Genomic DNA, 25,875 nt, shown 5'->3' with positions numbered 1-25,875 from the left:
AAAAGCATCTGAAAAGAAAAGCTGACAAAAATGGGAGGAGAAGCAACATGAATTATTGGTTTAACTGTAAAGTGAAAAATGGGAGCAATGATGTGTGAGAATTATGCTGAACAGAACAGATTTGTCTATTTCAAGGATATGAAGAATATAATGGAAAAGGGAAAAGAAAATAATAGATTTTGTTATAAGATTATCACCAAAAGTGCTATATGATGCAGGGCTGTCAATCAAAATACCAGGGGACAGAGTAAAAAGATTTGGTCAGTGAACTTTGATTATGAATAAAGAGGGAAAAAATGGATGAGGTGACAGCATGACAGTAAAGTTGTGCGTGATTTTATACTGTGAGTCTAGTAATCTTCTTTTCTTTGAAGTAAATGGGAAAAGCTAAGGCTGATCACAACCATAGCTGTGTCTAGCAGGTAAGATTTAGAAAATGTATCTGCATTCTACCAATTAGGAAGAGAACAGGACTTAAATTTTATAAATGTTCCAACATTCTATTATGAAAGATAATAGAATGATATTCTGGCACAGAGAATTTATTATAAAGCAAATATATTTGTATAACAGCTATTTATTTGAAAGTTTATATTCCATTTTATAGATCAGAGCTGAGGAATGTGTGCCCTGCAGACCTGTTTGCTCTACAACTCCCATCAACTCTAGCCAGCATTCCCAGTTTTGAGGTCTGCACAGTATGATTAGAGCAGTAATCCAACATCATCTGGAGGGCCACACATTCCTCAACCCTGTTATAGACTAAAGGGGCTCTTAAATAACCAACAATAGATAAAACACATAAACTAATTATCTTTGTGCATAATTTATAAAAATGCATACTCTAAGTATGGATTACACAAAAATACAAAACAAATGCCCTCTTCTCAGGCCCACCAGATAAAAGCTTTAGATTTTTCTTAAAGTAATATCATCTTTTAAAAATTCAAAAATAGGGAAAAGCTTATTAAAAAGCCATTCTTGATCATTTTTCAGAAGCTCGCTAGATGGATGTTCTCATGACCTTTATGGGAAGCCTGGTTCAGAACAAGGTGGCAGTTACTGAAAGAGACTTTCCCTGTAGACACCAAGGCAGGTTACAAACCGCCATTAGGGACGTCCTGAGGACATCCCAGTTTGAAAAAGGGGCCTCTCTTCCAGACGCCCCTAACCCTATCACGGACAGAGTCTGTGACAAATGGCGGCGGCCATTCCACATGGCCACTGCCATATTGATGGAGCGGACGCTGTGCATCCGCACGTCGTGCCCCGGAAGTGACGCCGCGAGTGCGCGACTAGCGCCTCGCGGCGTCTCTTCTGGGGCCCAGGAAGGAGCGCCATTTCCGCGCTCCTTCCTCGGAGCGTCTGGCCGCTGCGGCTCCTGGATGCTGCAAGCGGAGGCGGAGCCAGACCGCCGCAATCCGGCAGTCTGTAACACGCCCCACTTTACTGCTGAAGATCGTGGCACTTTACGGAAAGCGCTTTCAGATTTCAGCAGCATAGCCCTGTGATGCACTTTCTCCAATGCTAATCTTTTATTTCCTAAAACTTTGGTTGGTGCCAATGTGGTTTCCTTGTTAGCACCTGGTCAAAACATAGCTTTTTTATTAAAGTCTTTGAGGCCTAATTTACTTTAAAGCATGTGCATGGTTTAAACTTTTTTAATATGTTCAATATTTTATCTTGTTTAAATTATTTATTGACTTTAATTTGGAATTGTTTAAATTGTTTATTTTTTTTATCTGTTTGCTGTCTTGAGATCTTATGATAAAAGGGCAAGATACAAATATTTTGGTGAACAAACAAACCCTTCCGGCCTTACCATTTCATACCAATAGCAGCTTCATTTATATACCACTTCATACTGAACTAAGCAATCTCTAAGTAGTTTACAACTGTAAGCTAATTGCTCTCAACAAGCTGGGTTTTCATTTTAGCGTCCTCAGAATGATGCAAGCCTGAGTTGAGCTTGAGCCCTGGCTAGTACTCAACTTACAACCTTATGGTTTTGAGTGAGTGGCTTCAGTAAATGCATCAGGGTTTTTCACTGCATCAGATAAAAAGAGCCACCCATGATAACAAACTGTAGACATCTAGAGTTAAATAACGTGTTAACCTAACAGAATTAACTTTACATTTAATCAAGAAATCTAATAAGTTAAGTCATGTCAGGGGAAAATCTAGGAAATTCATAACTAAATAATTAACAAGCTGTTTTCAAGCTCTGGGGCAGAATCAGAGCCTTTGGTCTGATTTAAACCAAGAGCATGGTTATTCTTATGTACTTTTGAAAAGGAAACCATTTCCTGCACCTTCCACAGCATATCTTTAGATGTAAAGGGTATATTTTTCTACATGTGATCATGAAAATGCCATTGTTAGTCTCTAAGGCAAGAAGTTGTGTTTGAAGATGTTAAAAGGCTTTAGAACTTTCATCTTCAAGAATTTCAATTAATGTAAATATAAATATATATTTTTTCCAGAGGAAAGGAGTATAAAAATTACAGAGTACCAAATGTTTCTGATGGTTAATAATCAGGGCTAGCATAATAAAATACATTGCTGTCACCAGCTCTTTTAGATGTTGCTATGTAAGGATTAGGTTTGGGAGATCTAATAGTAAGTCCTACCATTTTTGCAGAAAAGTTTCCTGCATAGATATTTAGGTAAGATAAGAGGAAAGAGCCTGTAATTTAAGACAGACTAAAAATGTTGTCATCCTTTTTTTTTAATGGTCCTGAATTTTCCTTTCTTTCTCTCCCCCCCTCCCCCCATCTCTTTTGCTTCCTTTGGCTGATCAGCACAGTTGGCCTGTGTCAACAGAGAGGAATGGACCTGGTTAGGTGTGAGTCACAGATGTCTTGGTTTTTCTTGGCATACCTGCAGTCTAAATTGAGAATGTCCTGCAAGAAAGCATCCTGGTCTGTGACAATGTGTTTAGAATGATGGGTTGGATTCTGAGTATCCAGAGTAGCAGAATTTTGCTTGGGGAAAGGGACAGGAAAGCAGCCTTTGTAATTCTTCTTTCTGTCCCCAACCATATGCAGCTGCCTCAAAATGCTGTTGATGAGAGACAATGTAGAGATATAGGGAGATGGGGGGGGGGGATCACAAAAAAAATCTCCCTTTCTCTTTTGTCCAGCAGGGAGCCTCTGCTACAACATATGCCTCTCTTGAATGGAAAAGTTCATGGAATGGACAATCCGCATCCAATCTAGTCGTCTTTTGGGGGGGGGGGGGTTTACTGGTTTTTCAAGCTCACACTTGGTCCTTGGATTCATGTGCAAGTCTCTTAAATCATAGTTATCTGACCAACTACCCAGAGAGATTTGGTAAAACAGGATCCTTTCTGTAGCAGCACCTCAGTTATAGAACTTCATTCCAAAGAAAGGGAGACTCATCCCTGATGGGATTTAGTAAAAACATTAACTGATGGACAATTATAATGTTCTTATTCCAAATAACTTTTGATAGCTTTGTGTTAAATAGTTGAAGCCCAGCTCCTTTTGATTTAGGTTTTAGTTTTAATTTTTACTACATGATGGTGTTTGGTTTGATTTGGTTCTTTTATGGAAATAGCTTTGGAGGTGGATTGAAAAGCAGTATAAAATCCATTTAGAAATAAATGCATTAGTTTGCATAATTTATGTAATCACATGCTTTGTACTGTTCTATCTATAATCAAGTCTCAGTTGATTTTAAAGGAAATTGACATAAGAACCACGGTCAAGAAAAATTGTACATACCGCTTTCATCTCCACCCAGTAATGCAACAAGGTGTTTGGGTTGGTTAGAGTTATAATGCAAGAGAATACATATACCCCAAGGGACATCCAAAATCTTGTGCTTAAATGGACTTTCTGGATAACAGCCAATACGTTTTAGACCAAAGTGCAAACATTCTCGATTAACAATCTAAATGCTCTTTTTATGTAATATTTCATATGCATCTAAGGTGCTAAAAAACTCTGGTTGACTGTAAAACAGCATTACCATTTCATCAGCTTTTAACATTTATAAAACCCAAAGGAACACTAGGTTCTGTGCATGAATAAAAGTAAATACATTACTGCCTGTGGGACCATAATCTAATATGATTTTAGCATATTTCATTTGAGCAGATCATGTTTTGAACAGTCCTTGGGTCATCATTCAGCTCTGAAATTAAAACCTGTATAACAGCAATATAAATAAATAAGGTAGAATCCCTGTATGCCACAAATAACCAAGTTCTGAGGGACATTTTTCTATCCCAAGATCCTCCAGATCCACCAAAAATGAAAGCCAGTTCACTTCCATTAAAAAAGCATCCCCTGTTGTTATTTTAAAAAAATACTGGATTTTCTGCTGAAACAGGTATGAAGGAAAATGATACTCCCTGAATGTGCATCTTTTTTCTCTCTCGAGTTGTGGCCTTCAGAATCACAAATATGCCCTTGGGAGCCACATGATTCCTGTCTGAGCTATAGGTACACTGTGTCTATGCATATGCCCTGGAGAGATATTGCAAGCTGATATAATAGCTCCTATATCTTATACATTCTCAGTTCTTAGTGAAGTTGAACCATTCTACCAGAAAAGTTAACCATTCTTCCAGCATCCACTGAAACTTCACCAGTGTCCACTGGCCTGATTGCACTACACACCCATGCAGGGAATAGAGCCAGTGAACTTGCAATGAGGAGACTGTGTCACACTCCTGCATCACCTGCACATAGACAAGACTCAGAATAACACTACAGCCTGGTAACTGCAAGCTCCCATGCAGTTTTACAGGCATGAAGTTTGAACGTACTTATGTTTCCCAGAACTACTGTTCTTCAGCACAATACAAAGGGGAAAATAAGCTGTACAATATGTCACCCTGGTCAGGGCCTTCAAAAAGCACAGACAACTATTCAGCAGTTCTGGAACATGGCATACAAAATTGCAACAAGAGAGTGGTATTCATCACCATCTGACAACTGTGCATCAAGAACATGAACCATATTGTGGTAAAAGAATGTGTAATGGGTGTGCTGTTTTTTAATAATATGTGACTTGTGTGCTTTCATTTTAAATTAACGTCCTAAAAGTAATGTTTTAGTTGGATTGTTCAATGCCTTTTAAACTCATGAACCATATACTGATTTGGGAGTTTTGTTTTACTTATATTGAAAGCCATTCTGAGTTCCATTTTGGGAGAAAGGCAGGATATAGCCCCCCTAAAAAAGGAAGTATCACATGTGCCAGAGAAAGCTTTCACTGATCAGAATCCAGGATGTTGTGGAAAACACAAATACAGGATTGCCAGCTGGCCCCTCTGCAGGACTTCTGAACCTTATATGCAGGCTCTGTAGGAAGCAAGTTTGCCATTTTAGCATCCCATACAATGTAAACTCCATGTTGCAAGTACTTTCTCTTCTTTGCTATGAAGTTTATAAAAATCTGTCTGGAGCAAATACATTAACAACCACATGAGCAAGTTGCCACTATAAAATTAGGGAAATTTAATCAATTGTCTTGTGGTACTAAAGAGTAGGTTAAGAATATTTCTTTTTCCAGTAGCAGGATTCCAAGTAGTTCAGTAGGAGATTATAATTTCATATTGGTTTAAATGCTTGACCAAGGGTGTGAGTCACATGACCCTCCAATTGTTGGCGAACAATATTTTCCACAAAGTTCCTCCCCCCTCCATTAAAAGACAACATAGGTATGGTCAGATTAGAGTTCAGGGTGAAGGAGGGGCACATAGGTAAGTGGCTTTTTCTTTTCTTTTTTTAAATCTGTAGTTAAACATTTCATATAACCTGTGGTTAAAACGAACATGTTCCCCCACCTACAGATGAAAAAGCAACTTAAAGAACATGATTTTGATGTGAACCATAAATGGAATGGAAGGGTTAAAAAGTCTTTATCCCTTCCCTTAATCATTGTAATTTGTAATTTGTAATTTCAGCCTGAAGTTGCTATCAAAGAAGCAAACTTCTTTGATAGCAAGGCTGAAATTACAAAGTACAATCCTTAAAAATACAGCAAACTGATAATTCATACTGACACTCAATTGAATACCACTACTTAAGACATAATTAGTTTACTGTAACATAATCACCCAAAGTAAGAAGTGGAGCATCTTGGATGAATCCCATTGGGGGATCAAAGGCAGAATATAAATCCAACAACAAATAGATAAATAAAGGATAAGGTGTGATTTGTTTTTAGTTGTAACTTGATGAGGGATTCAAAATAGTAGTTCATCTAGGAACATAAATGTTTTATATCACAAGGTTGGCCATTTATCTTCATCACGGCTTTAGGAAAAACTGGCACCTTTTGAAACTTAAAAAATCATTTCTATAATTAGCAAGCTTCGCTGTTTCCAAACAACTAAAAAGAACCACACAGGTTTCTAGTCACAAAAGGCATGGTTTTGTTTTTTGATGAGAAGACCACAGGTTCAAATTCTATCATCTCCAGGCAGAGGCAAGACCCTGGACTCTGAAGAGCTGTTAGGCTGTGTCAGCATGAGAGGGCTTCCTATGTTTAACACAGCCAATGTACATACAAATGAAGGACTATATCCAGTGCAATGCATAAAGTCAGGTGTAATTGCACATAGTGTTATAACAGAAGATCAATGACCAGGTGGCATTAGACATCTGCAATCTCAGTGTATTACCTGAGCCAGGATTCTGGCATCAAATCTTGAATCATTTATAAGGCTCTTACAAGAAAACTAAGCAGACCCATTTCTACAGAAATGCCACCTTTTGCCTTGAACTGTAGCATAATCCTTGCTTGGGTGAAGAGGAGACTGGGATTAAAAAAAAAAAAACCTTCATTAAACTGGATGTACTTTTGAGTAAATATGCCTGGGTGTTCATTGAAAAAATCCTTGCCAGGCTTTTCTCAGCAAATAGATGTAGAATACTGGAATGGAATAAGCCAGTTATCTCTTTGGACTTTATCATTAGGGATGAGAAGGGTCAGTATTGGACATTTTTAAATCCCTTTTTTATCTGAGAGCTGCTCATTAAAAAAGAATAATCTTTCTTTGCAATTTACGAACACAGCAATTTGGTTTCTCAAATGAAATAGGGGAATATCTAAACCTCGGTCAGATGTTCACATGCCGAATAGCTGGCTGAATCGAAATCCCTATAAGGAGGAACATATGTAGCATATACACAAGATCCCATGCCCTGGTAGTGCAGACTTAATTCTACTCATTAGCATGCATTGAGAAAATGAATGAAGACTACCCTCTGACAATCTTTTTTTAAACTATGGGTCCGACTGAGTAGAGAGCCAATGTAGTTTTATCATTGTCTTGAGTCCCAAACTGGGGAAAGGGCAGGATATAAATAAATACAAGTATTATAACAACAGGAGAGCCATCATGGTGTATTGATTTGGGCATTGAACTATGACTCTGGACATCAGGGTTTGATTGCCCTTTTGGTCATGGAAACCCACTGGCTGAACTTCCGTGAGTCACACACTATCAGCCCCAGGTTTGCCTTGGGGTTGCCATAAGTCAGAAACAACATGAAGGCACACAACAACATCGCTGAGTAGTTGGCATGCCATGAAATAACAGGTCCATGTTAACTGAGTATCTGCCATCAGGAATATCTTATGTTCTCTATCTTCACAGGCAGGATGAAATTTGCCATTGGATGTACAGTACAATTCTTTCTTACATATATAATAAAGGTGAAGAGTTTCCAACTGTTAAAACAGGGCATTGGGGTAGTGCTGCTAGCCCTACCTTCAATATTGTGTGGCTGCCTGGCCCTTGATGTCAAAGCACTGGGCCAGAGTCAGGGAAATCTACACGTTTAGACTTCCACAGGAGTTGGAAAGGCCATGCAACATTGGTGGCAGGGTCAGTGTGCAACTCCCATCAAACACAAAAGGGGCTGATATTCTAACATTTTTTCATTGAGTTCCACACATGAGTCAGAAACGCCATCTGTGCACAGCTTGGAGCTTTACTCTCTGCCCTTGGATTTTCACCTTCTTACCAAGTTCCCTGGCACGCAATTCTACTTGAAAGATAGATGTGAGATCTCTGGCCAGCTACTATTCTGTTGTGACAAATAGCAACTTCCCCCTTCTTGCCTTTCTTCCTTCTATTCCTTTCATCTTGTAGGGCTGAATTATATGTTGTCTTATGTATATCTTATGAAAAGTGTTCTTAGGTAAGCCAGTTTTATTCTGAAAGGTAATTAATTAAATATGGCCCCTTTCCAGAACATATTTTTGAAATGAATTAGAGCCCTGTGCCATTCTCCCACCAAACACCTTTACCTACTGCTATAGACCTTCATACAAGCTGTTTTCTGATACCTTTTTAAAAAGTGGATATAATTTACTGTCAAAATGATCCAACATTGCTTTTATTTTACTCCAAAAATGTCATCAATAGAGCAAAAATAACTAATAAAAAAATCAACTCAAAGGAGACTTGTAAAAAAAGTTTATTAATATTTGATACTATTTCATACTTTTTATATAAACCTGGGGAAAAATATAAGTATCTAATAAAAATATAATGTATTAGGCTAAACTATAAGTAATCATCAGTAATGGACATAAAAATATATTATGTAGAAAAATAAATTTATTCAAATCAAAGTTTAATGGAGACTTCATTTTTATTTATCAGTGTTACCTGTAACAAAAGTTGAAGTATATAGGTACAAGTAAGGTAGATGTAGAAGAAAATACTAATATGCTTTGTAGATGTCTTTACATACATATTTATACTTTTAAAAAGCATCAATAATCTAGACTCCTTATTGGGTAATTACAAAAATATATTCTCCATCTAGAAAATCTAGTAATGCTAAAATTAAAACCATAGGAAAAATTATAACTGAATGTGTTTTATCAATGGACATACAGATGTAATGGATTTCTTACACTATGTACACAATACTACAGACATATACTGTTGCTATAATCTTTAAAATTAGTCTATATGAATGGTGGAGCATGCATGATAGTTTAGGAGTAATAACAGGACCACAGCCAACAATACTGAAGAATGTCTAAACTAAAAATATCTTTCAGGCACTATTGGAGTATGCTAAATTATCCCTTTGAACTGTAGCAGCATTTCATCATCTCCAGAAGTGAGGGTTTCAGTTCTAAGCAAATATTTGCAGCATAAAAACAACATTTATTTCTGAGCCCAGTCTGAAAGATTAAGTTTAATATGAGTTTTCAATAGAAAATTTGGGATCAATTTTGCATTTTAGAAACTGATACTACACATATATATCCTTGATACCTTCAAAGATAAGCAATATCTTTACTGAAACAAAGTTCAATATCCTGAAAGTAACATATACAAGGACTAGTTATAGTTCAGTAAACGAATTATGTTTGCTACATTTTTTTTAGAAGTAGAGGATCAGTTATTTGCTATATATAGCATACCATCATAATCCAGCAAAGGAGACACAATCATGTCACTACGCATCTTCATATATCATTCAAACCAATTAGGATTAAAAATTGCTACAGTAACATAGATATCCTGAACCTGGTGTGCATTTATGCATTAGAACATAAGAAACTACCATTTGTTTTAACCATGATGAAATAAAAGTTATCAAATAACATGTTTAGTGTGGCATATAAAGAAGATTTTCATACCAGTGCTTACGGGGGGTTAAGCACCAGTAAAGCACCGGTGAAACATCCCTGAATCATGAGAGTGTGAAAGCCAGTCTCGCTTCTGAAACATCAGTGAAGTGTCCCCTCACCTCTACCATCCTTGAATCGTTCATGGAGCAGCCATTTCCTATTAATGGGAACTTTGTGTTAATAGGAATTGGCTGTTCCGCGAACGATTCAAGGATGCTTCAGGGACGTTTCACCAGTGCATTACCGGTGCTTAACCCACAGTAAGCGCCAGTGTGAAAATTTTCAAACTGTCCGGCTTCTTTCCTAGTACGAATATGGGGTTTTTTGCTGTTTAACTGACCTCTTGGAGGTTGCATGCAATCCTATCCATCTCTCAGCAGAAGGTAAACTGTGTGCAAAAGTGATTCCCTCTCCCCAGATCTCTTCCAGAGGGAAAGAGCTATAGGGGAACTTCAGAGTAAGCATGCAATGTCTAGAATCCTCAACTGTCAGTCTAGAATCTTGCTTCTAACACTGGGTAGCCAAGTAAACATTGTTTTCTTGATTTGTTTTTATAAATTGTATTAATTTTAATTTTCTGACCAACTTGATTTTTGTACATTACTAGACAGGTGGTTTTTGTATCAGTCTTGCAGTTCAGGATTGTTTGCAACATAAATTCAGTTTCAGTTTTCTAAAGTAAAATGGAATACACTGGGGGGGGGGGACTATTGGTGGATGCAGGAGTATCCATGCTTTAAGAACTTGCTATAAGCTTTTAAAAAACACATGTACATTGGTGTGACCTTTCCTTGCGTAAAAACATCTACATTCTCACATAAATGTACACCAGAATTTGGAAATACAAAAAATGTATAAGAATATTTTTAGCAGAATTGTCTACATAGTCAGCATGATCTCATGCGGAAGCCCTATCTGTCATAGGAAACACCGTCTGTGGTTGCCAAACAATTTCTTAAGAACAGTGAATAGAATTTTGACTCAGCAGAATCAGACTGTCACTTCTAATCTCTCATCTCATTGTGATGAATGTCACTACTGCCAAGTCATGCAAACTGCTCACTAAATTCCTTTGGCTGTTACCAATGTATCACAAATACAGTTGACTTCTATTTCAATGTGTTCACTACATCTTCACAAAAACAATTTCATGTACAGCTCCAGTTTACAATTTAGAAAATGAGAATGCTATCAGGAGTGCGGGGAGTATTGAAGAACTACAGTCTACAGTAGCAACTTTAAATGGCTTATTGCTTTATCACCCTTTAGATCAAGGCATCGGTTTATCAAATTGTGTCATACAGTGTTTCTCTCTGTTTTGCACTTCATCTTTATGTTCATGTAGTTACTAGTGCATAACTGAGTGACTGGCACTTTTGAAGCAATCAATTCAAATGCAACCTTATTCTAGTATAAACATCCTAGGTTTAAAATTACAGAGCATGCAGCTCACATTCAAATATTCTTTTTCTCTCAGAAGTATTTGTTTGTCAGTAGCACAGTTGTATTTTAACAGATTGCTGTATCCAGTGCTAAGTGCTACAGCTGATCAGTACTCAAAGCACATTCTATCAGAGCCCGTTGTGTTCACGTTTTTTCAGTGTCATGGAAACTGGCATTTTGATTATTCCTCAGATGGGAGGCTTTACTCCTCTCCAACAGGAGGTGGTGGCTGACACAGCTTGTACAATCTGCCAAAAAACAAAGAACAGTTATGACAATAGCTGTTGAAATTGTTAGCCATAATGTAGTTATGGTCAGAAGAAGACTATAGATTGAAAACCAAATGAAGTCAGCGCTCTTAGTGTTGTGGATATTCTTTGTGAAATGTTTAGGTAAAAAAATAGTTTTTTGCACAAACAAAAATAATTCTGTGATAGTTATTTGCTATTTCAGGGGCCTATGTCACCAAAATATAGTTTGTTTCAGCTAATATCTTCCCTTCCCACTTAATGAACATTTGTATCTACCCCCTTGTTAAGATATGTCAAAAAGTTATGTGGAAAGATTAGAGTCTCTTTGCTATACATTATACCAAATTATTCTAACCATGTTTCTTGGTGTGGCAGAAATTACAGATTTAGCCTTTACAGTTCTTGTGAAGTACAACAAAGGGTACATTACATGTTTGTTTATGCCCGCAACATCCCAGCTTTCAGCAGCGTATTCTTATTTCAAGTCACATACCTTGTTGTGCTATCCTTCCAAAGTATGGCCTAACCCTCACTCCCAACCCAATGTCATAGGCTAAAGTCACTCTTATTACCAGTCTGTGTTTCTCAAGGACCTAAGGAATAGTGCCTGGGAGGGTCTACTGTGTAAAATGCCCCATCCCATGCATCTAGTAGTGTTGTGTCTCCCATAGTGATGTAGAATTAGGTAAGAAGACTAAGAGAGAACTATGTCATGTGAGGCATGAAACTACCACACCAGTTTTGCTAAGATGATAATGTCTGGCATTATGATGTCCTTCTCTTAATAAAACTGATGATAGAAGAGTTGAATAGACCTCCTAGCAGATGTTATGGCCAGAAGGGAGGTAATCTTTGTTAAGAAGAGCTATCAGTTAATATGTGACCAGTAGTCCAAATGGTTTATGTTTGGAAACAACCACGTGTGTCCCATGCATATGCAGTTTTTCAAGCCTTTACAAAAACCATTGAGCCTCAATTGACAGGATCATGAGTAATCTGAGGGCAATGGCAGAAATGGCTGCCACATAAATCCAGAGAGAAGAAAGAGGTAGACCCTAGTCCCCAAGGGTGATGAGAAAAAGGAGTAGATCCAAGACAACTGCATGTGTCAAGAAGTACTGCAAGTGTGGTGAGTATATGGTATTTTGAGCTGCCTGGATCATCATGCAGTGGAAGGGGAGGGCTGGTCAAATGAGTCAAGCTGTCAACAAAAGGCTCTCCCAAGACTAGCAAGCAACATGAAGCAAAGAGTGAAGCATAAACACTGCAACCAGTGAATAAGACTGACAATGAACTTTCCTAAAATAAGGTTTTCATTGTTTTTTTAAAAAAGTGACAGAGTCTTAATGGATATGTTGATCAGTGTAAGGCTGAACACCCTCCATAGAGAGAAGATCTTGTTTACAGGTAAGTCAGGTGAGGAGACTTGATGAGTGCATATTGATGAGTCATAGACTTCAATGTCAGTATTAGCTTTATTAAATGAGCTGTAATGCACTGCTACACCAAATCTTTTAGGTGCACAAGTTCTTCCACAACCATTGGACCTGCCTCACAAATGGAGATAAGTGTGCTGAAGTAACTAGTTGAGAAGGGAGGTTATTGTATTATATTTAAAGCGACTTATCTCTGACAGAATACAGTCACATTTAATTTTAAAACTGAGTGTTATTGCATGTAGCCATGGCCAGGCCAGTGCAACCCGTATGCATCCCAAATCCCAGCCACGGGAGCTTGCTATTTCTGAAAAGCCACAGGATAAGTGTGGCTGGAATCTGGGCTACATACAGGTTGCATCTGTCCGGCTGTGGCGGCATTGCAATAACACCCGGTTTTAAAATTAAATATGACCGTATCCTGTCAGGGATGAGTTGCTTTAAATACAATGTGATAATCTCTGAAGTTGAGGTGTAAGGGCTCTTGGCCTTGGCTGTCTTTACATAGGTGGTTGTCAGATCAAAAACAGAGGCAGGATAGCCAGAGGCTGAGTTGGTAACTGCTGAGCACTAGCAGAGTAGGTAGGTACCAGTCAATCAATCAAATATCTGTATCCCATCCTATATCAAAAGATCAGAGGACAGCATACAAACAAAATCAATTCAAACAAGTTAATTTAAAATAAAAATTAAATATATTGAAACATACTAAATACATTTAACAAGTTAAAACAGTTTTAAAAGATTAAAAGTTTTTAAAAAGTGTGTATTAGTCTTTTGATGCCCATAAAGTGCTATACATTTACTTGGCTCAGTGTCAGTGCTTGCCTCATAAAGTTTTATACTTGCCAACCTAAGAAGGATGGAAAGAGGGGGGAAAGAGAGACAGAGAGACCATTAAAGCACAAGATATTTAGGTGACAGGGTAGGAAAAGCAAGAGATTCCATACTGAATTGCAGAAGACAATTTTCCCATGAAAAAATGCTACTCTCATCTCTAAAATGTTTCAAGTGGCTTTGTGCAGGTACAAAACAAGTGTGTTCATTACACTGACCACTAAGAAGAACTTTGTTGTTGTTAACTGACCACAGGTCTACCTGAACTCATGGCAATCTTGTGGATGAGACATCTCCAAGATTCTCTGTCCTCAACTGCTATGCTCAGGCCCCAGGCGAATGGCTTCCCTGATCAAGTCTAACCATCTGGCTTCTCTACTGCTCTCCACCTTTCGCAGCATAATTGTCTGTTCTCATGAATCAAGCTGTCTCATGATGTGGCCAAAGTATGACAGTCTCTATTTAGTAATCCTGGCTTCCTGGGAAAGTTCAGTATTGATCTTTTCTATAAACCATTTGTTTGTCTTTTTGGCTGTCCATTGTATCCTCAACATGCTTTTGCAGCACCACAACTCAAATGAGTTGATTTTCTATCTGCTTTCTTCACTGTCCTGATCTCACATCTATACATGGTGATGGGGAATATGATGGCTTGGGGTAGGCTCACTTTAGTGTTCAGAGTTATATCTTTGCTTTAGGGTCTTCTCCAGTTCTTTCATAGCTGCCTTTCAATTCCTAGTCTTCTGATTTCTTGACTGCAATCTCCCTTCTAGTCAATATTTAACCCATGGTTTGGAATTTTAACTATTTCAATTTTTTCATTATGTAGGATAAATTCTTGTTGATCTTCCACGGTCATTATTTTTGTTTCCTTAACTCTCACCATTAAGCCTACCTTGCTGCTTCCTTCCTTAATCTTCTTTGGTAAGTGCTTCAGAACCTTATTGATTTCTGCTAGAAGTATTTTGTTGTCTGCATATATTAGGTTGTTAATGTTCCTTGCCCCAGTCATCACACCTCTGGTCTCTGAATCTAAGCCTGTTGTCTATACGATGTTTTTTACATACAGGTTGGATAAATAGGGTGATAATATGCAGCCTTGCCTGACTCCTTTACCAATTGGGAATCATTTTGTTTCTCCATATTCTGTTCTAATGGCAGCCTCTTGACCTGAGTACAGGTCATGCCTTAGAGCAAAAATGATGTCATGCCCAGCCTGGAGGACTCAGAGGATGAGCCAGAGCCCCTGGGACCTGAACCTGAAATTGGGGAGCCTGTAATTAGGTCGAAGGCAGTAAGAAAGAGGAAGACTGCACTACAGTGGACCTGAGCTTGCAAAGATCTGGGCTGGACAGCTGATGACCAAGGATTTTAAGGTCTCTCATTCATAGGGCTGCCATAAATAAAAGTTAACTTGATGGTAAATAACAAAGCACTGTTATCTCTTCTCCATTTTTACATAACATATAATTTATTATTACATTTTAATCTATAAGGCAGGCTATAAACAACAAATAGATTGATCAGGTAGAGTTTTGCCTCTGGGCCAAAAAAAAAAAAAAAAAACCAATCTCATGAAAGTCTTGGGATAATCTTATTTATTTTCATTAAGCTTTTGTTGGCAGACATATGAGATGTGTGCAATCCATCACTGACTTTTAAAACACCCTCATAAATCTGGATCTATAATATTTTTCATTCTAAGAAATTAATAAAGACAAGCAAAGAACCTGATAGACTCTATTAAGAACCAATAAAGATGCAGCATGAAAATATTTCATTGCTGTTAAACAAAACATTGTTGCCTAGAACATCAGGAAAGTGGGTGATGGATAGAATTCTGCCTGAGAATTCTAAATACCCCTCCTTAAAACTGCCAATCCCAGAATGCAACAGGAGGCAGTAGAGGAGTCAAAGTGGAATTGTAGCACTTTAAGAGTATAGTGTGATAAACATCATTGACAGGATCGCCATGATTGAGGCTGACTTGAGGGCATTTAACAACAACAAACCCTATAATGATGTAGCTAAAGCAGCATCCTGTGAGGTGCCACTAGACAACTGGAATTCCTCTCTTAGTTGAAACTCCCTTGCACTTACTCTGTCTTGTGTATTTTTGGTAGGCAGTCACAGAAAGAATTAGCTTTTCTCCAGTATTTCTTTTAAAACTTTCTCAGTATCTTTTGAAAGGCAAACTCCAAAACTAAAGATCAAAAATGGGTAGAAACCTTTGTAGAAATTTTTGTAGAAATTTTGTAGAAATCTGTAGAAATTTCAACCTAAAGGAAAATGAACCCCACCCTTGAATATCAGTAAAAATTGCAGTGTGAATCTGGATGAAGTATTTGACAAAGACTGGAGAATAGTCTTGGTCACAGGTAATTGACTGTAATGTTTAATTACCTTGGAGCAGATGGTGGTGTTCGGTCCCTAACTCCTAAATTCTTGGCTGTGTTCTGCACTCTTGCTCCCTGTAAGACAAGAAAAATGGTTTGCTTTCCATATCACTAATCTTTTTAAAACTTTCACTTGTTGCTGGTCTAGGCATATACATTCAGAAAGAAATGCTCAAAAGCAGGATATATAGCAAGTACATTTCTATAATGCTTACCAATGTATAAAAATAATAAATTTATTTGAAGTACAAGTAATACATCATACTAAAATATAACATTAAAAATAATGAACATTTATTTATGAATTCAGGAAATACAATGGTCCCTTGGTATCTCCATTGAAGTTTGGTTTCAGGATTTCCCATGGATATCAGAATCCATGGATGCTCAAGTCCAATTAAATACAACGGCATAGTAAAATGGTGTCCCTTATATAAAATGGCAAAATCAAGGTTTGCTTTATGGAATTGGGGATGAGCATGCTAACTCCAGCCTCCTCTCCCAGTGTCTCCATCACCCTTAAGGGTGCCTTAAAGCACTTAATCAGAATTCTGTCTTTGGAAACTAAGGCCTGTTACAGACTGCCAAAATAAAGCTGCTTCGGGTCTCTTTGGAGGTATGCTGTTTAAATGATGCATGCATCCTAAGAATCCAGAAGCTGCACCAAAGCTGCCCTCCAGTGCTTAGGAATGGAGTGTGGCTTTGGTACAACCTCCGGACTCTTAGGACCCAGGCATCATTTAAACAGCATACCTCCAAAAAGACCCGAAGCAGCTTTATTTTGGCAGTCTGTAACAGGCCTAAATGTTCATTGATAGTTTCACATGACTATACAGTTGGCCCTCCATATCCACAGATATTTATCCATGGATTCAAACATCCACAGCTTAAAAATATTCCCCAAATATGTAATTTTTCTTCATATGGTTCTAATTACCTGAGGAATATTAATACTTAAATAGAACTTATATGTATTGGAGGAGGGGCTATAAAATAATGTATAAAATTGCAACCAAAGAGGAACATAAATTTGGAAGTTAAAAAAACCATCATTTTAGAATGATTTGCATTTATTCTTTGATAGAGGGAATTGCAAGATTTCCTACCTTCTCATTATAAATATTAGTTTGGGCAGGGGGAAACTCTTCACAGTATGTGAGCAGCTACCTTTGAAGGCATAGGCAATGTAAATGTGAAAAAAGTTCAAGTATATAAATTAGCACAAAAGGAACAAACAAAATTATGTACAAACCATTTCTCAGAATTCATCCCAAGAAACAGTAACTTAAATTTTACAGTATGTGTGTCTGTCTGTCTGTCTGTTACCTTTCAGCCTGTCTATGTATCTATTAGGCTTAAATCCAGGTGTGAAAACACTCGTTTGACCTAGTGTTCTAAGCAGTTAAATGATTGCAAACAGACAATAAAAGAGAAACTGACATACTATCAAAATGGTATGTATGAACTAGAATTTCAAAAACTTGCTAAGAAATCCTGACAGGTTGATTATTTAACACACAAAGAATTTTGAAAGTGATAGGTCCCATCAGGGTAGCTGGACTGATAGTATCAGCTGGAGGATGACTAGCTATGTTTGATAAACATCAAAAATTCTCAGACAAGAAACAATTTTGAATGCATTGTGCAATCTGAGGCATGTTTACTCAGAAGTAAATCTCACTAAGATCAATGGGACTTATGCCCAGATATCTGTGCATCAATTTCAGTCTTAGAACATGGAAAGCACAAGTTTTAAAAGGGAAACTTAACTGTATTAAAGTTGCATTTTAAATGCAAAAATATGTGACAAAACTCCAATGGGTGGTTTTTAGAAAACAAAATCAGCTTCCCAGTATGGAACAGGCAAAGGAAGGGAAGATTAGTTCAGCTGTGATTATGGGATTTGTAGTCAGAAATACAGATTGTGTGTCCCAAGTGTATAAGCAAAAATAACATCTTCTGAAAATATTTTTTTACAGAGCTATCAGTTGGGCTTTGCATAGGCATGGTACATGATAGATACATTTTTCCCATAAGGTTTCTCAGCCCTATGTATACTTGTATATACACACACATTTATGATGACATTTTGATGGTATGCTTTTTACCACTGGTAAGTACGTATTCACAGTAGAAGAATGAAAGGAGACAGGAGAAAGATAAGGACTGATGTGTTGTGTCAATACTACAATTATAATATATTTGTTTTTATTTATTTTATAATAGCCCCTAAAGAATGTCAATTGGTGCTAAGGCTGAAATGTGTTGGACTTTTTAAGAAATAAAAGTTTTTGGACCATCACATAGTATGTAATACTTCTGTCTGCTTTCATTCTTCTGTGTTTTAGCACTCACATAAAACTGCTGTCATAAGCATGCTGGTGATATTTAGCTGATTTTGGAACCTTCTAATCCCAAAGCAGTGATATTAACCCTGATCAGATATCTGCGGCAATTTTTGAGATGAAAGGGTGAACAAAACAGAGGTTTTGTGGATAGCAAAGTCTCCTTACCTGGATGAGGGTGTACAGGTTGTGTCCATAAGAGAAGGCAAATCATTCTCTGTGCCACATATATTACATTCTGGATTACTGTAACTCCTAAAAAATCCTGCACATTGCACAGTTATGGCACTATTGGTCTACCTTAACTGTCAGGGTTCCATTCTGGGACTGGTAGTCTGGTGAGCCATTGGAGTGCTTTGGCTGAGAGTTATAGACAGTCCTCCCTGAACTGCATCTCCCAGGATTTCACAGGATAGAATCATGGCAATTAATAACAGCAGCATAATTCTGTAGTGTGAATGGGTCCTAAATTTGAGGCTGCCTTTAAAGCAACCCGGCTGTTTGAATTGGTAAAGAATGTGGCAGTGAAAGAGCTAGGCATTCTGATCACATCACAGTTCTATTACCAAAAAAAGCCCCTCTAACTTTCTGCTTTAACTGTCAAATCCAGGATACTGGAGACCTGTCCTTTCCAGACTACACATGACATAGCTCCATGTGGTGAACCTATGGCATGCGGAGGGTGAGGAAGAGTAGGAACAGACTTGTGCCTATTCCTCCTCCTTCCTGGCTGTCCCGGGCCTTCAGCTGCCCCCAGAGAGGCAAGGGGTGGGGGAAACGGTGTGCCCCTGTTCCTCCTTCTTCCCAGACATCTCAGGCCTAGGGGGGGCTGGGGAAGAGGAGGAACAGACACACGCCTGTTCCTCTTCCTCCCCCTTGCCACCCTGGCCAGAGAGGCAGCTGAAGGCCTCGGAGGGCAAGGGGAAGAAGTCCTGGCCCGGATGACCTGTCCCCACCCCCAGACGTACCACCTCCAGCACCAGGTAGACACTTTAGTTTGGCCACTTGGTTCCTAAAAGGTTCACCATCACTGCCATTACTTCTTGTTATTTTCAAAATGGTGATTTGTTTTGCAAAATCAAATAATCATTTGAGAAGCAAATGAAATGTACAATGAGAAAAGTGTAATACATAACTAAAATAAAAATGGCTTACCTGTTTGCGCATGACATCTGTAGCTTGCAGGATATAACGAGGAGGTAGGCCATGACTCCGAGCAAGAATTATAGCCTGCTCCAGAGTAACACTCAGAGTACAACTGCAATACAAAAACAAATACATTAAATAAAAAATATATTCCTCTGAGTACGACTAAAACATATAAACAAAACAAAAAACCCTCCAAACCATGTGGCTCTGTTAGCCCAACTGAAAAAAAATATCTAAGTAGACATAATGTAATATCTTTCTTGTTGTTGTTGTGTGCCTTCAAGTCATTTTTGACTTATGATGACCCTAAGGCCTATCATGGGGTTTTCTTGGCAGAATTTCTTCAATGGGTGGTTTGCCATCACCATGCCCTGGGGCTGAGAGAGTGTGACATGCTCAAGGTCACCCAGTGGGTTTACATGGTTGAGGTGGGATTCAAACCCTGGTTTCCAAAGCTGTAGTCTATTACTCAAACCACTATGCTATGCTGGCCTCAAAATATATTTTAATTGCATATCTTAATATATCTTCTAGCTTAATATCTTTAATATGTTTATTAGGACCAAACAAAATATCACAGAGTAGTGAACAAGCTTTACATTTTACAGAACTACTTCTTTTTACTTCAAGACTGAACTAGATTGCTTGCTCACTATTTTGTAATATTTTAAGATGACCCTAAATCAGAGGTAGGCAACCTACGGCCCGTGGGCCGGATCCAGCCCGGCGAGGCCTTGGGACCAGCCCCAGCCCAGTCCTGCTGCCGATTGCCGCTGGGGCCTTTGGCCTATTAGGAGGAGGCGGGCAAGCAGCGGGCAAGAGGGGCAATTGTCTATAGAAGCCTCAGAAACATGCATTTATATTAACATTTTTTAAAAAATCAGCAAATTTTTCAGTGTGTCCTCCTTTTTTTTAAAAAGTGTCCTCCATTTGAAAATTTGGTCCTACATTTGTCCCGGTGTGTGTTTGTGTGTGTGTACACACACACACACACACATACATATAAATTATTTAATTATTTATTTTTTGGCTTCAGCCCCCCAGTTGTCTGAGGGACAGCAACCCGGCCCCCGGGTCAAAAAGGTTGCCTACCCCTGCCCTAAATGAATTAATCTACAACTGTGGCCTTTTTCTAAACTGTATATAATTATTATTCCACGTGGATGAGTTTGCCCAATCTATTCATAAATTATCTTCCCAATGGTAGAAAGTAGGACCCAAACCACAATTATATAGTCTAAGGGCTAAATGTGGAAGTGTCTGTGTCAGCAAACATTTCTCAAAGTGGGAAAATGATAGGATGATGATGATGAGCACATGCAAACAAGCTCAAAACAAATTATGTGAACTGCCAAAACCTTCATTCAACCATCAGAAGCTGAAGTTAAAACACTGGCCATAAGAAACAATATCTCATTGCATACTGAATTTATGTAGGTTCTCCATGGTCATTATTTTTGCTTTTACACTTTCTTCCTCAACCTTCCTCAGTAACTGTTGCAAGTCCATGAAGTTTTCCGCTAGTGATATTGTGTCATCTGCATATCTTAGGTTGTTAATGTTCCTTTCTCCTATCTTTACTTCTCCTTCTTCTAAGTTTAATCCTGCTCTTGGTAAGATGTTTTCTGTGTACAAATTGAACAAATAGCAGTGGCGCCACCAGGAAAAGAGGGGGGGGGGGTTGAGATCTATACTGGATGACACCCATAAGAGTGGGGGTGACAACCAGCTGAGCCCTATTCCCCTCCAGGATAGAAAGGCTGTTATGTCCCAGGCTCCTTCTCCAGGGAGGAAGCCTGGGATGGAGGAGGAGGGCTAACATGCAGCTGCCCCTCCCAGCTGCCTTCTGGGTCTAGAGCAGACTCAGAAGGAATGGGGGGGCAGCTGCCCTTTTGGCTCCACCCCCAGAAAGCCTCCCCCCCCCCTGCACCAGGTGTCATCCTGAGTAGGAGACCACTGACAAGTAGGGTGATAAAATGCAGTTTCGCCTGACCCCCTTGTCCAAATAAGAACCATTCTGTTTCTCCATATTCTGTTCTGACAGTGGCTTCTTATCCTGAGTATAGTTTTCTCATCAGAATCCATCAAATATAGTGGCACTCCAGTGTATGTGAGAGTGTTCCATAGCCTTTTCTGATTGATGCAGTCAAAGGCTTTGCTATAGTCTATAAAGCACATTCTCATTTTGTTTTTTGGAATACATATACATAATGTAAGTCTATTCCTCATGATTTTGGACTGTTGTGGAATGTGTGATTGGATGCAGTAGTTACTGTGTTTGGTTAAGTAAAGATTAATGAACTATACAGTCACCCATCCTTTTTCATGGGGATCCATTCCGGACCCGCTTGCAAAAATGGAGTTTTGCCTATATTCAAGCCCCATTGGCTTGAATATAGGTGCATGCACACAGAGGTGTGCTGGTCCACACCACAAACACATGCCCTATTCATTCTCCCTCCGTTTGTCCCTCAAACATAAGCAAGGTAAGTGGATCCAAAGACTGCAAGAACAGAGGGAGGACTATATAGTGATTTCAGAATGTGTTTGGCTGGGAGAGATGGGTGAAGGAGAATGGCACACTCCTGTAAGAAAGAGTATATGTCTCTAATGGCATGGTAGAGGAAGAAAAATATGGAGGATTGAGTGGTCGACTCTAGAAGATTATACGCCATACATATCCTCTTCTGGCCCTTCCTTCTCCTTGTATAAACCTTGTAGCATGGCTTCTGGACACTCTTGCCTGATGATACTATTGCAAAATGACAGATCAATTTATTCATCTGTGACTTGATCACAAATAGGAGAACAGACATGGTGTTTATCATTGAGAGCTAAATGAACAAAGTAGGATTGGTCTAATCTAGTTTTGTCCACCTGCATTTTCAACGCACCATCAGCCTAGGAATCAGATGAAGAGGTTAGCTGTGGATCACCCACTTAGCTCCCCCTCAAGACCAGAAGGTGTCATTAAGGGTTATGGAATATGTAATTACACTGATTGCTTATTAACTATGGCTCCAATTTCAAAGTATTATTTCTGAGGTATAAAGAAATTAGCACTCTGTCTTCTTCAATATAAACCCAACTGCTAATGTGTCAAAGGGGGCAAGACTGATCATTTTGTGGTCTGCAGATCACCTTCTGGCAGCAACCAGGAACAGAGACTTCTCCATGATGGCCATCATCTTTTGGAATGCTTTCCTCCCTGATATTCAGGGTGTGTTAACGGTGCCATATTTTAAGTCCCTGTTAAAGACCCATATCTTCACCCAAATCTGTTTTGAATGACTGTATTGAAGAGATCAAGAACTGTGCTTTGAGGCTTCTGTTATTCATTTTTAATGCTTATTTTAGTTTCTAAAATCAAAACTCAATGTGAAATTGCCTACTGAATGTAAAGGGCAACACAATTCACCCATCTTACAGTGAGTAAAATGGAGTATACAGAACATATTAAATGTTATCATGTTACAATGAAAATTTGACCCTATGCCCCTCAGATGTTCCAAGTCACTGTGCTTATCTGCTGAGGGATGCATACATTTCCATCCAATGCATGTTAGAAGAGAGTGGATCATTTGAATTCTACCGTAAATTGTTGTGTGCTACTGGGATGCAGAATGGTGTGTTTTCAAGAGATTCCTTTTTAGGATTATGTTAATTTTAATGATGGTAAATCTGTACAACTGATTAATTTGTATAAATTTATAGCAAACACATTCTATAAAGCACTGTGGAGATTAAAATGTACTTTCATTTTCTTTCTTATGTGTTCTTAAGATGATAAACTTGCTAAAGATGTCTGTCTGAAACAGATATAGGATCTGTCACTTCAATGCCAAACTGGAAAACACATTGCAATAAAAATCAAAGCAAAAATAATTGCTGCCTATTCAAAAGCTTGAATATTAGTATAGATACTAAATGCAATCAAAAACATCTTTCAATTTTTTTTAAAGCTTAATGTGGTTAAGTTTGGATTAGAGTGAAAAAAACTAATTAAAAAGGCTAAATATTCTAAAGGTTTAGTAGTTCTATCTGTTTTCTGTACAAAGGTGAAGGATGACTGGGGTACACATTAACATTTAACTGAAATGAAAAACTGATTGTATATTTTGTTGAAAATTCTAATAATTTTCTAAGAACTTACACCACTAGTGCTCTCACAGACCTTTTACTCTAAATGTATCCTTGAAGGATCCAATAGGATAAGGATAGGACAGGTTAGCTGAATCCCTGAGCATTTCTCCTTTGTCTCTTATTATGCTAAAGCACACTCCAGTTGTCAAAAAAAAAACCCTTGTCACTTGCCCCTCATCCTACCAATTTTTAAACTGATGACTGTGTTGCCATACAATCTGCCAAAGCGTCGCCAACACATTTGGCCTATGTGTACTACTCCCATATCTCTAATAGTATTATTCTACCACTTGCATTTAAGACTGGGCAGAACCTCATGCTACAAAGGGGATAACAATTAGCCATCTTATTTTGGGGGGGTGGGGGTGGGGCGGGGATACCCAGCATGTGTGAACTTTGAGGTGAGGCACCCCAATACATCTGATGACTGTAAAACAGTTCATTTTTCTGAGAAGGAAAATAAATGGCAAAATAAGGAAAAATATATTCTTTATATTATTGTGATATTTTTGCAGGGTATACATGTGTTTTTTAAAAGAGCAGTTTTTAATGATATCAAAATTAATCATTTCTCAATCCCATTTTCTTCACTTATGGAAAGCTCAGTCTATGCTTACCTCTTGCAGTAAAATCAATTTAATTTAAGTAATTAACTTCAGCAGGTCATGCCCCATGGAAATTTCAACATATTATAATCAATTCATTTCTGCTGTGAGCCTGGTTGGATTACTCTAAAAATAAGACTTTTAGATTAACTTTGAAGTTTATTTCCTAGGGTTTTTTTACCAATCTATCCATCTGCTACTTATTCTGTTTCCTTCATTTGATTTTACAAATTAGTGACCTTTAAATAAATTAGTTCTTTATTTATAGAGCAGTCTACACCATTCTGAGAGAGAGAGAGAGAGAGAGAGAAAGTGTGTGTGTGCATATATATATATATATATATATATATATATATATGGGAGAGATGAGTGTCTGAGTGTATATTCTTGGAAAGAGCAGTTGGATTTTCTCTTGTGAGAATCCTCAGATTCTTCCAATTACCCTCAGTCCAGTGTGGAGCAGAGTACAACAAAGAACAACAGCAACTGATTAGATATTTATTATAGAAAAAGCATGCTCCTTGGAGCACCAAGTACCTGCAGTGCTCCAAAGAATATCTACCAAAATAATATGGGCTAGAGATTCTGTGGAGAAAGAGAGGACCAAGTATATACACTATCTGCGTGCATGTATATATACTTATATACACATTCACAGAATCCCTAGCCCATATCTTCTGAACAAACAGGTCCTTAACATGGAATACAGACACAACGATAAGAAAAACACTATCATTCCACGAGGCTAACAAACCAGAACCTCTCAGTATATGATTCACAGGTTAAGCTCTTCCTCTTCTGATTGGCATCTATGAGAATCTGAGAATGACAAGCACAGGGGGCTGTTTCCTATAGTTTCCCAGACTATTTTTGGCCTTAGAGGGAGCAAAAGGACAGGCCCAACGCCATCGGGCCTGAAGAGGAAGAGCCCTCCCCTCTCTTCTTCCAACTGTCATTTTCTGGCCTGGGAGGGAGCAAAAGGACATGCCCAACGCCCAACGCCATCGGGCCTGGCCTCGATGAAGAAAAAGAGCCCTCCCTCCGGTCCATCTGCCTTGGTCCAGGCCTCAGAGGGAGAGAAGAATGCTGGACCTGATCCCCTCCCCCCATTCCCTTTTGTGTCATGTCTTTTTACATTGTAAGCCTGAGGGCAGGGAACCATCTATTATCCCCTCTGTTGTAAGCTGCCCGAATTCCCAGTGATTGGGCGGTATATAAATAACTCCTATTATTATTATTATTATTATTATTATTTGAGAAAAAGAGGCTGCATCAAAACATTCTACTCCACTTATAGGGAGCATATAACTTCCTTATTTAAACAGCTTCACTGACTACCACTTTTTTTCTAGGCACAAATTAAAGTGCTGGTCATGTCCTATAAAGCCTGGTATGCCTTAGGTCCAGACTACTTAAAAGACTGTATCTCCCCATATGAACCTGCCAGAGTTCTAAGATCTACAGGAGAGAACTTTCTTTTGATCCCACCAGGCTGGCTTGGTGAGGACACAAGAGAGAGCCTTCTTGGTGGCTTCTTCCACCCTCTGGAATGCCCTTCCATGAGAGACGAAACTGGCCCCCTCCCTGATTTCCCTTCAAGAGCAAGCAAAGACCTTTTTCTTTAAACTGTTTTT

The 25,875-nt window shown here is 38.5% G+C and overlaps 1 protein-coding gene across 2 annotated transcripts in view; it reads right to left on the bottom strand.

Moving 5' to 3' along the window:
- Positions 1–8,678: 8,678 nt before the first annotated feature.
- LOC149317400 (phosphatidylinositol 3,4,5-trisphosphate-dependent Rac exchanger 2 protein-like) overlaps positions 8,679–25,875 on the bottom strand; it is a 182,225-nt gene continuing 165,028 nt past the window's right edge. For both annotated transcript variants that reach the window (XM_089517426.1, XM_089517427.1), the window contains exons 38-40: positions 19,500–19,602; positions 16,007–16,074; positions 8,679–11,327 (exon numbers count right to left, since the gene is read on the bottom strand). In XM_089517426.1, coding sequence (XP_089373552.1) covers positions 11,282–11,327; positions 16,007–16,074; positions 19,500–19,602 — 217 coding nt within the window. In that variant the 3' untranslated portion in view covers positions 8,679–11,281. The remainder of the gene's footprint in view (positions 11,328–16,006; positions 16,075–19,499; positions 19,603–25,875) is intronic.

The sequence above is a fragment of the Sceloporus occidentalis genome, unplaced genomic scaffold (assembly GCF_023333645.1).
Source record: "Sceloporus occidentalis isolate IW3139 unplaced genomic scaffold, rSceOcc1.0.p SCAF_3, whole genome shotgun sequence".
Lineage (NCBI taxonomy): Eukaryota > Metazoa > Chordata > Lepidosauria > Squamata > Phrynosomatidae > Sceloporus > Sceloporus occidentalis.
This window is presented reverse-complemented; position numbering and strand designations above follow the sequence as displayed.